This window comes from Sinocyclocheilus anshuiensis, unplaced genomic scaffold (genome assembly GCF_001515605.1).
Source record: "Sinocyclocheilus anshuiensis isolate Anshui unplaced genomic scaffold, SAMN03320099.WGS_v1.1 scaffold1961, whole genome shotgun sequence".
Classification (NCBI taxonomy): Eukaryota; Metazoa; Chordata; class Actinopteri; order Cypriniformes; family Cyprinidae; genus Sinocyclocheilus; species Sinocyclocheilus anshuiensis.
The window spans coordinates 370494-385752 of record NW_015540090.1 but is presented as its reverse complement, the minus strand read 5'-3'; the positions used below and the strand labels follow the sequence as shown (position 1 = coordinate 385752).

Sequence of the window (15259 nt, the reverse complement as noted above, 5' to 3'; positions counted from 1 at the left end):
GAAATACAGAAAAGGCTCCTGCGGGAGCAGACACTGCTGCGGCAGTAGAGAAATACAGAAAAGGCTCCTGCGGAATCAAACACTGCTGCGGCAGTTGGGAAATATGGAAAAAACTCCTGCGGGAGTGGGGACTGCTGCGGCAGTGTGGGAATTAGGTAAGGCTCCTGCGGGAGCGGGGTGCTGTTGGGATGGCTGGAGTGGGGATGGGCCTTTATAGATGGATTAGGTGATGTTAAAGGGGGTTAGCTATGGTGGGTCAGGAGTTCGAGTGAACAGGGATGGACTGGCGTTAAAGGGGGTCGGCTGATGGGGATTCGGTGAGCTTCTTTGATATGGAAGCGGTCTGACCGCACGTAGGTCTTGAAGGCCTCTGGCTTCTGAAAGCTTCTGACAAAATTGGTGTCCTGATGTGGCTGGCTACGGGGGGTGGTTCCAAGGCGAGGGCGTTCGGAGGGGTGGGTAGGGGCGTGGCGGAAGAAAGTGAGAAGGAAGAGCGAGCGAGGGGAAGTGGAAAGGTAGTCGCCGGAACCGCTTGCGGAGGCACGCTCACGCTTGGGGCAATTCCGGGGACGGAATAGGAAGGGGGAAAGAGAGGGGGAATGACGGGCATCGGGGCCTGCGTCATTAGCGGAGGCATGCTCGCGCTTGGGACAGCTCCGGGAGCGGAAGAAAAAGGAGGAAAAAAGAGGGGGAATGGCGGGCGTCAGGGCCTGCGCCATTAGCAGAGGCATGCTCGCGCTAGGGACAGCTCCGGGAGCGGAAGAAAAAGGAGGAAAAAAGAGAGGGGGAGGCCCAGGCGCGGCCCAGGCTTGCTGAAGGCTTTTTACTGCGGCCTAACGGCCGGAAGCCCATCTTCGAAGGAGTGGTGGTTAGCTCGGGCCGCACGCTGCGGCCCTGGATCGCTTTATCCGCGGCCTTGGATGGAGGAGTAGAGCTTGGAGGCGCCCCTGTTTGGAGGGAAGTATAGAGGGCGAGGAGATCCGCCTTGACCGACCGTCGTGGGACATTGATGCCGGAGCTAATGAGCGCCTGGCGTAGTCCGGTCACGGTCCATTTCTCCGCAGCTGGGGCGGAGGAGAGGGCTGAAGCGTAGGAGGACGCTGGAGAAGGTGGCTGACGCCTGGAAGGCGAAGGTGATGGCATGCCTCGGTGTCTGGAGGTATGAGCGACAGCGGTGCGGGAAGGCCGGCGGCCCCGTGTTGCAGCTGCGGGCTCGATTATGGTGTCCTGCGGAGCGATGGTGCGCTGAAAGGCGACTGGAGAAGCCAGAGGACCCGTGGTGTCGAACGTGTTGTCGTCTGGGAAAAGTTCGATCTCTGACATGTTTTTGGCGATTGGATGTGCCAATGCTGAAAGACTAGAGATAATGGCGGTAAGGCTGCTTTGATTATTTATAGAGGTTCTCTCTTGTGCTGATTGGATAGATGGTGTAATTACTGATGATGAACTGGCCGTGTTAATTATCTGCGCGTGCTCTTCCCGAAATTTGTTAATAAAACATCACTTAATGTAAAAAGTGAAAAAGCGTTTTTTTTTTTAAGAAAACACACCCTTTTTCTTGCTAGACTGATTTTAGATCAGCACTACTGAGCTGCTTTTGAAACCATTTTCATGTAGCTGTCACTCAACTGCAGTCTTCCCTCTACAAATTCATCCACAACTTTTGGCAGCATGTGTTTAAAGTAAAAGCTACGTAGCCTTTGCATATATGTATTGACGAAACCCTTGTCATAAGGCACATCAAGCTCCAGGTGCTGTATTGGGGTCCAAATAACAAGACAGGATGTTTTCAGCCTGAGACAGTGCATCCCTAACTGTACTTGCCTGTAGTAACCTCTGGGGCCTTTTGGGTTCAAAATGTACTGCCCACCCTCCACTCTGATGTCTTGGTTTGTTGCAGTGAGTGCATCATGAAGGGATGTGCAAGCACTGAGTGTGATGGGGCATTTTACTTCTAGCAGCCTGTTATCAGTGATACCATCAGGGCTTGCTGCCAGCCATGGGTCTCCTGCACACACCACCAACCCTCTGTCCATCACTATGCAGCCCCTCTCCCTAATCTGCTCCTTTGCAAGTCCCTCGCTTTCTTTCCCATACCTTGTGGCCACACTTCTCTGGAACTTTGGGTAGAGGCGTTCATTGAAAAACTCAGTTGTCTCAGTTGTCTCACGCTGAGGCACCTTGCTGGCTGTGCTTGCTGTTATGCGCAGCTTGCGTGCAAGTGGTTCTAGTGGTTCTATGCTCTGTTTTCTTGTGTTTCTCTCTAGTTCCACCACTTGATCTGGGTTCAGTTTAATGAAGGCATCATAAAATGTTGTGCACTTAGGACAGCTCAGAGCACTACCATGTTCACTGTGGGGCTGAGCTAAGCTGCTGAACACTCCCTGACTGCTGGTGAAATCCTGACTACCTGACTCAGAGGCTGTGTCTGTCTCACTGCTGTCACACATGACAGAAAAGAGAGTGCAGTCTGGCACTACTTCCTAAAAGAAATGGTGAAAAGACCTTACCTACACTGCCATATATATAGTACTGAATCTTTTACATTAGACCAACTGGTTGATTTGTTAGAGATATATGAAATATAACTTACTTTCAGGGCTTTAAAAAGCTTTTTTGGTGACCCATCTGGATTTAGAGGGGGAAGGCAGAGGGGAGCTGGTAGCTTGATCTTTTTGCCAGGTTTCAAGAAATCGCACTGAGCTACTGGTTGTGGATCGGCCTAAAAGGATATTTGAAATCTATATTATACATAAATATACATTATAAAAACAATAATTATTAAGGAAAATAGCCATGATATATGTAATGTTGTACAAAATACCACCAATTTCACATTGAAATGTGAAAAGACCAGGATATAATTATTTAATATATTAAATATAATAATTGCAAAAAGTTTTGAAGTGACAGATGGGCCACTCTGGAGTCCATCCTGGACACACTGCTCCACAGTAACCAAAACCGTACCCACATGACTACACACCTCTCCATTGCTGCACAGATCCAGATAGACATTTTATTGAAAAAGGTTATCTAAATGCTACTGTAAAATGTAACGTTAGATACTCCATTAATTGATACTATAAATATATTTCCAGGATTATGAAATCCGTATGCACTGCCAGAAATGTATTCATTGCTTGCTTGATCAGCCGTTTGAATAACGATAGCAGTTTATTAAGACGGCAGATATTTTACAAGTTTATTTCCTTTTTTGACACGAGCAACTTTTTATGTCAGAAAGAGAGTTTGGTAGTAAGCAAAGAAAAATTAGGAATATTAGCATTGTTACTGTTTCATTGCAATGGCGAAATCCATCATGGCGGAGAAAATTAATTGTAGATGGAGATTTTAATCGCAGGTTAGAGTTCTAATCCCTGATTTGTTAATCTGTGTTTAAAATTAAGTCGTGCAACACAACTCGATTTAAAATAAAACCCAGATCAAGAAATCCTTGATTAGCTCTAAACTTTACTTAAATTAATCCTTGTTGGTGCAACCCACCCTGGAGGTAGCAACTAGGGCTGAAACGATTCCTCGAGTAACTCGAATACAACAAAACCATCGAGGCAAATTATGTGCTTCGAAGAATCGTTTAGTCCATTTACTAGGGATGCACTGAATTTTCGGCCGCCGAAAATATATGCCGCACCGCTCTAAACTTTACTTAAATTAATCCTTGTTGGTGCAACCCACCCTGGAGGTGGCAACTAGGGCTGAAACGATTCCTCGAGTAACTCGAATACAACAAAACCATCGAGGCAAATTATGTGCTTCGAAGAATTCTAGGGATGCACTGAATTTTCTGCCGCCTACGCCGCCCAGCAGTGTTCAGGTTTCACTCTCCTCCAGCCGTCATCACTGCGCCGTGTGACGCTCCGTTCATTATTCCGCTCTATCAATGTGCATTCTGCTCATTTACCGCTCATGCTCACCGGAAAAGCTAAGTCCACTCAAATGACGCACCGACAAGAAATTTGCTCGCGGTGATTTCAGCGTCTGCCGTCTCAATGAGGACATAAACCCACGAACAACATCTCCAGAACTGCTCTGAGAGTCACTTCATGACCGTTTCATTTGAGTAAAACTAGAAATGTAAAGGTATTCAGTTTCACGGCAACCCGTCAAAATAAAAGTCCGGTTTAATATGAAGACATTGCAGCAGAAATATATTACTATCATTCAGCAGAATGTACATAGGGCCTACTACTACTACTAAAATGATGAAAACTTTATTTTTTAAGGAATGATCACACAAAATTTCTTCCATATTTTAATTTTAATAGTAAATCCCCTTTGTTTGCCAAAAAGTTTAATTTTCAATAATTTAAAGATAAATTATATTTTATGCCTTCAGTTGATAACCAGATACACAACACTGAATTTCTGAGAAAAAAGAAAACATTTCATAAGGCTATTTTAAGAATAAATAACAATAAAACATTAGGTGAGAGAAAATAAAACATAACTTTATAATTGTAATTTTCTTTAATCATAGCTATAATTATTATAACACCTAAAATATGTTGCGTGTAAAAAAGTGTTTGTTTCAGCCACTTGAAGGGTGGGTACATTGTGTGCACATGATCAGGATGGTACCACCTCTGCTGCATTTTGAGAAAGGAAAAGCCCTGTTTGCAGGACTATACATTATTTGGATAATTAGTCAAAAACAACAACAACAGTTATGTCTGATTCTGTTGCATAGAACTGAATAAAAATAATACATTGATATTTAATATTAATATATTTTCTGTCCAATTTTCTTTCAATAAACGTGTGGTTATTTTATTGGCTTGTGTTTTTTAAATTCCGTGTCATTAAAATTTGTTAAATTAAAAAGTCTTACAAAATTACTTTATATTATTTAATAAAATAGATAATTATTACAAAGCATTTTCAGTTTCGGTTTTTGACCAAGCACATCCAGTTTCGGCCCAGAATTTTCATTTCAGTGCATCCCCATTTACTGTAACTAAATACAGAGCACTGTGTTTGCAACCACATGCTCCTTTAAAGGATTACACACACACCCAGACACACACCAGTATGCAGAGAGACATTTAAGAGGGTTTATTCTCAACTCTTGCTCTTGGTCCAAGTAGCTTCCTGCCCACTAATTTTTGCCTCTTACAAAAGCCACAAAGCCTTCTAATAAGACAGTAAAGGCTTATGTCATGCCTGAGCTGTAGTTAGGCTTGAAACTTGAAAGTTAAGTTGCACAATGTTTAGGTTTTATTATTATTTTTTTATTACTATTATTCTGAGTTATGTCTTAGTTTTTGTTTGTACTATGTTTACCTTTTTTAAAGTAATTTGAAATTGATTTTTATATTTTTATATATCTGTATTTGCATTTTGAATGTAATATGGCAATTAAATGCACTAAATGGGTTTAGTTTTCACAGTTATTAATATATGCAATTTCAGCAATAAAAATGCTAATTTTTCTAAAAAGGAAACAAATTACTTGTTCATTTTAAGAGACCTGTCTTATTTTCTCTTGTATATTTAGTATTGCTCTTTAATAAAGAAAAGTTCTTCTTATCCGATTACTCGATTAATCGATGGAATTTTCGGTAGAATACTCGATTACTAAAATATTCAATAGCTTCAGCCCTAGTGGCAACCCTAATACAGCCAGACAGCTTAAGTAGGAAAATGCTTGATTAATACTGGAAAATAATGCACTATAGGCTAATTGTAGCACATATTGTTTGTACTTCGCTACAAAACTAAAAAAACGAATTTATATTAAAAGTACCAAAAGTACAAATCAGTTGCCAGTTGCTCCAACTCCTTAACTTATGTTAGCCTGTATTGTTGTCTTTTCTGAAGTTAACATTATTTGACTATTCTATACACAAGCTTTTTTATTCACTGTATAATACATTTCCAAAATAATATGCATGTTTTCAAATCCATATTGTTTGTTAGCTATAAAACTGACAGAATTTGAAAGCTAATAAAAAAAATGATTGTAAATAAAAAGCCATCTTAACACTTTCTTTATTACAAAAATACATTGATTTCAAAACAAAACAATGTGCAGTGTGAGTACATCTTTGATTTTTGTTTTGTTTGTTTTTATTTAGATCCGTCGTGGGCCCTGTGTCTCACTTGGTTGTCCGTTGGCTAAGAAGACATAGGCAAAATAAAATTTTTGGGGCCCCCAACCCCCTACACCTTAGGTTTCGCAACCCTTGAAATGGCACTGATGCAAGATGGCGCCCCCCGAGGCAGACATGTTTGCTCGCTCCGCTCTCGAATGCCGGAGGTACAGGAGTGTAAATTGCAGGACTTCCAGATTAAGGAACTCCTTCTTCCCCTCAGCTATTAGACTCTTAAACAGGTAGCTAGCTAGTGGACTTATCTATCTCAGAGAACAGTCGGACCAAATTGTTTCATCTCATTTGATCATTTGTAATGTTATTGCTGTTATTACTACCATTGTATATTTATTAATATTACTCATGTAGCCTCATCTCAATTTGCACGTCTGTTACTGCTGCTATTGTTATCATGTGCTTGCACTCAATTTGCACGTTACTGCACTATTGTTTTTTTGCACATATTTGTGTGCATTGTAAACTGGCCAAACCACCTTCCACCTCCCCCACCCTATGAATAAAGTTAAGAAGAGCAGGCTTTCTAACGCTTTCTAAAGCATTAAAACCCCACCCTCTCATCTCCCATTAATAGACCATATGTAGCAAGAAACTACGATTGGTGAGAGCCAGGGCTTAAAAATTATTTTTTTAAATATTTTGCTTCACTGAAGGTGGCAAACCTAGTTTTGCGTCTCTGAGCAATGGACGTGTTTACTTATTGAATGAATCAGCTTTTTGAATGAATCGATTGAATAAATGATTCAGTGATTCACTCATTAACACAGTCAAATACTTTGCTCCTGAATGAATCAGCCGTTTGAACGAATCGGTTGAATCTCAATGACTCACTCATTAACAGTCACTTGCTTTTTTTATTATACGATTTAATATCACATTTCGACTATTTTTTTTAATGTTTTAAAATAATTTGAAATAACAGTATTCAACGTTTTATGTTAAAAACAAAACATTATTTATCCATCTGTAACTGCAGGTTAAATGCAACCATGTCCCCTCTGAGATACATTAAACTGTGTAAATACATCTAAATGCTATTTCAGATGCAGATTCCAGAAATGTTTTCTTATGTTGGAATGAAAGACACTAAGTACCAGATGAAGTGCTTCTTATTCTTACCCAAAAATACAAAATGGAAGAAAGAGTTAAAACTGAACACAATCTTGCTACTCAAGCTGTGTATGGACATTTTTAAATATATATTTATTTGCTTCTTTTCCATTTTGCATTTACTTGTACTTTTACTTTCAATACTTAAGTACGTTTAAGATTTAAAAAATACTTTTCGTACTTAATAGGCATGGGCCGATTACCGGTTTCAAGGTATAACGCGATTTGAAAATTACACGGTTTCAAAACCACTAATATTTTCCGTTATACCGTTTCTGCGGTATGCACTGTTTTTCATGTCTCCTCAAAGACTGAAAGTGTGGGAATCTCTCAGGTTGAGTGCAGTGTAGCAGTGTTAATTTTGACAGCAAATTTTGATTTAGTTTTCGTCTAGTTTTAGTCGACTAAATATCATAAGATTTTAGTCGACTAAATCTACAGTAAATGTAGTCGACTAAAATCTAATGGGTTTAGTTACAGTGTAATGCGTTTATTAAGCATTTCTCTAAAATTTCCTAACTAATTATATAGGTTTAATATTAAGGTTTTATCATGATAGACACACACAGATTTAACTGCTGTGACACACAACATACCTTTATATTAAAATGAAATAAAACCCACTTCTCTTAAAGAAACAAGAACATTGTCCTCCTTCTTTTTAATGAAATACCAATGGTTATATAGGCTAATTATGCATTCTTTATAGCAACTTGTTTGTTTACCATATTCTTCATTCTTTCAAGCAGACATATTTATTTCTATAAATACATTTAGATTAATCTTTAAGGCTACTAAAGTTTTTCAGTCAAGAGCAGTGCGTGATTTTCTGTCTTTCTGTTGTTTCTTGATTAACATCAATGACTCGGACAATAGCAACTAAATTAGGCTGCTGTACTTTTAAAACCGAATGCACAGCTGCAATGGATACAATGTACTGATACACGTTCTCCCTACTGTTTACGTTCACTTAAGACGCAATCAACTGTGTTTACGTGAATACTCATCAAAACGAACAATTCGACATCATTGTGTGTGTAATTCTCCGTTCATGCGATGTGAAAGAGTACTCGCGCGCTGTGAGACGCGCTTTGTGTGTACAGTGTCTGCGCTCAGAAAACCGGACCGAATTGAGTTCTCTCTTGCATCGTCAGATTTAGTTCGTTATCATCTCATTGTCGTCGGTGAAAAAAATGTCATTGACGACAATTATGACGAAAATTATTCGTCAACGAAATTAACACAGCAGTGTAGAGAGTACCGCGACCCTCCTCCTCCTGTTGGTGTGAGCGAGCGGTCAGTCACTTGTGTGTAAGATGGCCGAACTTAAGGAGCTGCCCCTGGAACTTACGCGATCGGCAACCGGCCGTTTTTGTCTTATTGCAACTCGTCTCTGTTCTGGACTTGCACAAACTGCATTGCAATGCAATCATTTTCGAAAATGTAATTTATGTGAAAATATGAAGTCTGTAAACACCCGTTAACACAGGCCAGAGACGCTGAAAACGGACGCACAGAGAAAAATACTGTAGCAGGCAGATCACTCACTGTTCATGATGCACAAACTATTGGAAGAAAATCCTCAATATTGATTTACGGGGGTTTATATGAATGTGTTTCTGAGGGGATCTAACTGTCTTCAGAAAAGTTTACGTGGTATTTTCTTTTCATCTCGTCTCTGTATAGTTCATATTAACGCAGTGTTTCAGCGCAGCGCTGCTTTGTTTACAGCGGTAACCAAGGAAACGCTGTATCTGGTGTTCCAGAAGCGCCTTCTGCTGTCAGAGAGTGAATCTGCATCTCATCAAAGACTATAGAATACCCCAAGACGTGTCACTTGTTATAGTTTTGAATGGGGAAAAATGCAACGCTCAGTATGGCTGCTCAATCGCAGGAAGCCCCACCTTCTGAATGAAAGAGCCAATTGCTAATCGGTAAAGTCAGCGTGTCACCGCAGCTGCCGTTAGAAGTCCCGGTTGCTATAGAAACAGTCAGCGCACTGAGACTTGCTCTTAGGACTGCGCACTGGCTGATCTAGCCTGAAAAATAATATTTTTATAATGCTATTTGAGCAAAAGTAACAACATTTATGACACAGTTGTTGTCAGATTTCTTTGGTGATTTCAAATATGAAATTTAATCATAAGCTTAGTGAACAGTTTTGGAGAATTTGATGATGGCCACCGAGTGACATGACTTGTCTTAAAATGACTTTGATCTCATTCAGAGCTTCTGCTGTTTGCTTCGTTCAGGCATGTAGTATAATTTCACAAAGCTAGCCAGAACATTCTGTTTTTGCTTCAAATTGAGTTATATTAAATCAAATTATGAAATGATATAGTTAAATGATATAAAATGATATAAAGGATATGTATATGGATTATATAACTAAAATTTAATAATTTTAATTACAGATTTAGGTTAAATAAAGATGTCAGTCTTTATGTTTCTCCCTTTTAGGAAACAAATCAAAGAAAAAATAAACATTCTACTGTTCCTAATATTCTGTATGTTGTTCAAAAACAAAATATATTGTGTTCAGCGGTTCAACAAAAAAGTGTTTTTTTTTATTTTAGTTTTTTTACGCAGTCGTTTAAAAATAACACATTTTAGAGCTATAACGACAATACCGTGATACTGTGAAACCGTGATATTTTTGCTTAAGGTTATCATATAGTAAAAATCTCATACCGGCCCATGACTAGTACTTAAGTACAATAAATGTCACATAATTTAAGACTTTTACTTAAGTAATATTTTAAACGGTTACTTCAACTTCTACCAAAGTAATTTTCTGGTAAGATATCTGTACTTTTACTTGAGTATGGCTTTCAGGTACTTTATGCACCACTGCTCGTGTCAATTTTTGATGACATGACATGACATGAAATCAACATGTTAAAAGCTTAACTGCTGTTACAGATTTCTCTGTATCTAACTTGTATTTTTACTACAGGTTTCTTTCATGTAATGAATAAGTAAATAAAAACACAACATGCGCTTACCTATTATGGCAGAATGAGGTGAACCTGTAATGAATAATTAAATATAAAGAATGTTTTCAGCAGTTTACCTTCTTTATTTAAGTCTATAATACCCTGACCTCTCACTACTGGCTATTAAATGTTCTAAATCAATTGTTAAGCCACATACCTTCATCTAAGTTGTAGGCTCCCTTTTGGGACTAAGAATCACACAAGAAGACAACACAACAATGCTTGATGATTTATTTACATTATTGTTCTTTGTTTGTTTTTCAGTTGCCTCAATTGCAGACGTGGTGAAAAGATATCGGTGTGTCCTCAAACTTGTGGAAAGAGGCTTTAGGATGACTGCAGCTTTCAAGAAAGCGCGTGTTTCGAGAAATGCTGTGAAAGACACGGCTGCAATTGCAGAGATTTACCTAGTAGACAAAAGTGTCCTTGAACAGTTAAAGGGTAAATACACACTTTTGAAATTAGCACAACTCTGTCAGAAAAAAATCGTTGGTGATCTCAGAAAAGATCAATGAAATGAAAACCAAAAAACAGCTCATCCCATTTTCTGTGAAGAAAGACTAAATGTGGGCAACAAGGTGTCAAAGGGATAGTTCACCCAAAAAACAAAAAAAAATTACCCCATGATTTACTCATCCTCAAGCCATCCTAGGTGTATATGACTTCTTTTAGATGAACACAATCAGAGTTATATTAATAAACCTGGCTCTTCCAGGCTTATAATGGCAGTGAATGGGTGCCGCAAGTTTGAAACTAAAAAAAGTACATCCATCCATCATAAACGTAATCCACATGACTCCAGGGAGGTTAATAAAGGCCTTCTGAAGGAAAACGATGCATTTGTGTAAGAAAAATATCCATATTTAACACTTAAAACCACATTTAACATAAAGTAAAACAACTAGCTTCTGGCAAAACCACCATATGGATTCGACTTACACCTAAAGCGTAACTTACGAAACATGTAATGTAGGACGTAGCGTAGTACATCATGGCATATTGCAGTACGTCGCGTAAGTTACGCTTTAGACATAAGTTGAATCTGTTTGGCTGGAAGCTAGTTATTTTACTTTATAAAGTGTTAAATATGGATATTTGTCTTACACAAACCTATCGCTTTGCTTCAGAAAGCCTTTATTAGAATGGATTGCACTGTTTCTGGTTTTATTTATTTTGTTGTCTTTAATACAAGTGCTTTCTTTCTCTGATGTGCTGCCAGTGTTTATTCAACTTCATTTAGGTATGCAAAACTTTTCTAATTTTAAATGCCAAATATGTTGCATATAATTAATGGATAACTGTATGTATTCTGTTGATAGTTTATAGACTTTCTACTGATATCAACTGTTTTTCACTTTAATTAGATAGTCCTAAAAGATATCTACTAACACTTAGTGGAGAATGTCTACTAATAGTCTGCTGATCGTAAACTATAGATTTGTTGACAAGCAACAGATAAGCAACTAATCTTTAATTGACAATCAACAGATAAAAGAAAAAAGATTGTGTTTAAAACAGTTTGTAATCATTCAATTTAATTTAATTCCCATTGAGTAAATAAGATACACTCTTAATTATATGTTGATATGACTGTTTACTTTCAACTGACAGACTGATAATGAGTTGTTGGTTGACAGCTTAGAAGATGGTGACTCAATTTACAGAAAGTTAGTTGACCATTAGTTAATAACCTGTTGCTAAAAACATATTGACAGTCAACAGACTGTTTTTGTAAGAGCTGTAGTTTAACACTTGAAATGCAACTTATAGTTTATAAACAGTTAGTTGAATGTATGTTACTTGTCTATTGAAACAGTGTTGTTGGATGTCAACTGACACACTGTTGACATACTATGGCTACTAATAACTAGTAGTGTCTCAACAGATGGACTATCAAAGTAAAGTGTTACCTGAAATTGTTGTCACAGACTTTAGTTAAGAATAGTGAGGCGTTCAGGAATACACAAAGCTCTAAATGTACTTTTGAATTGTTTTGTGATGCTTCACATTTCAAAGAAAATTAATTTTTTGTCTAGAGGAGATGTAAGAATCCCTCTTATACTCTACATCGATGATTTTGAGGTGTGTAATCCACTCGGAACGTCTAGAAAAAAGCACAAAGTTACTGCCGTCTACTGGGTGTTGGGAAACATTCGCAGTGTATCACGCACTTCACTGACATCCATCTATCTGGCTCTGCTTTGTAAAGCAAATTATGCAAAGAAATATGGATATTCTCGTGTACTTGAACCATTGTTGATGGATCTCAAGAGCTTGGAGCAAGACGTTTTTTTTGTGTGTCCTCTTTTGGGAGATTTATCAAGGTCACAGTGTTCTGTGTGATTGCTGATAATCTGGGTGCTCATGCAGTTGGAGGTGTTCTTGAAAACTTCATTGGGTTACACATCTGCAGATTTTGTACCAGGGGTCGGATCTGGTGCATTTGCTCAAAGAAATAAAGAAGAACATGAAACACGTGTTCAAACTGCATTAAGGACAGCAACCCATTGCTTTGGGGTGAAAGACCAATGTCCAATTACTAACAGACTGGATCACTTTCATGTAGTAGCAGGGTATCCTCCTGATGTGCATCATGATTTGCTTGAGGGAATTGTACCAGTTGAATTGGCATTGTGTTTGAATGTATTGATTAGGAAAAAGTATTTCACTCTTGCGGAGCTCAACCATCAAATCAAAACATTCATACAAATGGAGTGACAGAACAAACTCGCCTCAAGTTGTTGCACCAAACTTTGGGTCTAAAACCAGCATCGGTGGCAACGCCCACGAAAACTGGTGTTTATAGAGGTTGCTGTCACTTATGGTTGGAGAGAAAATACCAGAGGATGAAAAGGCATGGCAGTTGATAATGACTCTTAAAGATGTTGTTGAGCTTGCTCTGTCACCTGTCTTTTCAGATGCAAGCATCGGCTTTCTTGACAGCAAGATATCTGAACATCAACATAGGTTCTTTGAACTTTTTCCACAACAAAGACTGCTTCCGAAACATCACTTTCTGGAGCATTATCCTCAGCTTATCAAAGACTTTGGCCCCCTTGTGGCATTATGGACTATGAGGTTTGAAGCCAAACACCACCTCTTTAAGAAGGTTATTCAGCAAACTGGCTGCTTCAGAAAAATTGCGTTCCATTTGTATGACTCTGATCATGCAAAGCCTGCCATTTTTGTGACAAAAATGTCTTAAGTGCCACTTGAAGTGCTAAATGGAAGGAATAAAAGAAACCGTGAGAAAACAATTCCCCAATGCCATTGCAGTACACATGACAAATAAGGTAGACTATTTCGGCACAGACTACACAGTAGGAATGATGCTAGCATTTGGCTCAACTGGGGGATTGCCTGACTTTGCAGAAATTGTTCAAATGGTTGTTGTTCAAGATTAACTCAGCTTTGTTGTCAGGCTGCAAAGCGCCTGCAAGGTACAATAAACATCTCAGGGTTTTTATGTTGGAACCCACTCGTGATATTAAAGTCCTCCAACACGGCCAGCTAACCGACGCTTATCCACTGGCAACCTACACCATGGGAGGGCACTCGATGGTGTCTCTAAAACACTACATTTGTGTTGATTAAAAGGTTATGTTCCTATTTTCTATTACATTCTTACAAGTCCTTTGCATTATATATATATATATATATATATATATATATAAACTGCTATGATTATATTTGTTAATGGTGATAAGATTGTGGTAATGTAATAAAGTGTGTGTGTGTGTGTGTTTCAGTGCCGGTGCTTGACTGTGTGTATAGTTTATGTGAGAGAGAGTTAGAGAGAGACACTGTGGTAGCAGTTATGCATTTAAAATTAAGCAGCTAAATCTAGGCTAATACCCTTTATTTTTTTCCTTTCAGACTGAGATTGTGAACACATCAACAATGTCCTCACCTAGCCCATCTGAACTACGAGCAATTCTACAGGACCATGACGTACGAAAATTGTTCCTTCCATCTGGGATTCCGAACACAGTTGATGATCTTCTGACAATTGTAAAAGATACTTTTCAATTGGATGGACATTTTAGTCTCATGTACATGGACACTGACTTTGGTCAGTTTTTTACTCTGACCTCTACTGACGACATAAAGAACAAGGGCTCAATCAAAATCATAAAAAAGTAGAAGAACCATCAGTCATTCTGACATTGACACCTGTTTGCGACTCTGACATCTTATCAACTCCAAGAGATTTGGACCAGCATTCTAGAGATGACCAAGCCTCAACAAGTTCTAGTGCTGTTGGCAACATCTGATGGTTGTTTGGAAAAGTGGCCAGAAAAATGTGAAGTTCCTGAGTTTTCCTATGATTTCGACAGAGTTCTCCAAGCTGGAAATCAAGCATATTTAGAAGATGGCACACTCAAGTCAAGTCAAGTCAAGTCACCTTTATTTACATAGCGCTTTTAACAATACAGATTGTGTCAAAGCAACTGTACAGCATTAATTAGGAATATAGTGTGTCATTAATGCAAAATGACAATAGTAAACACTCAATTTTCAGTTAAAGGCAGTTCAGCATTGAATTCAGTGATGTCATCATCCAGCTAAGTTCAGTTTAAATAGTATCTGTGCAATCAAGTCGACGATATCGCTGGAAATTAAGTGTCCCCAACTAAGCAAGCCAGAGGCGACAGCGGCAAGGAACCAAAACTCCATCGGTGACAGGATGGAGAAGAAACCTTGGGAGAAACCAGGCTCAGTCGGGGGACCAGTTCTCCTCTGGCCAGACAAAACCAGCAGTTCAATTCCAGGCTGCAGCACATTGAGTCACATTGAGCAGAGGACTCAACTGGTTCCTGTGGTCTTGTCCCGGTGGCCGTCTAGGAGACAAGGTCTTTACTGGGGATCTGTCTCTGGGGATCATCTAGTTGTCCTGATTTCCGCTGACATTCAGGGCTGTTAGAGGTCATCTCTAGGTGCTGATCCACCATCTGGACTGGATATGTACTGGATCCGGGTGACTGCAGTGACCATCTGATCTGGATACAGACTAGATCTGGT

General features: G+C 39.0%; 1 protein-coding gene across 1 annotated transcript in view; it reads left to right on the top strand.

The window, feature by feature from the left end:
• Positions 1-13461: 13461 nt before the first annotated feature.
• The window catches only part of LOC107687204 (sterile alpha motif domain-containing protein 3-like), a 25834-nt gene continuing 24036 nt past the window's right edge, over positions 13462-15259 (top strand). The window contains exons 1-2 of the mRNA XM_016484431.1: positions 13462-13557; positions 13659-13677. Of these exons, the coding sequence (XP_016339917.1) occupies positions 13462-13557; positions 13659-13677 (115 nt within the window). The remainder of the gene's footprint in view (positions 13558-13658; positions 13678-15259) is intronic.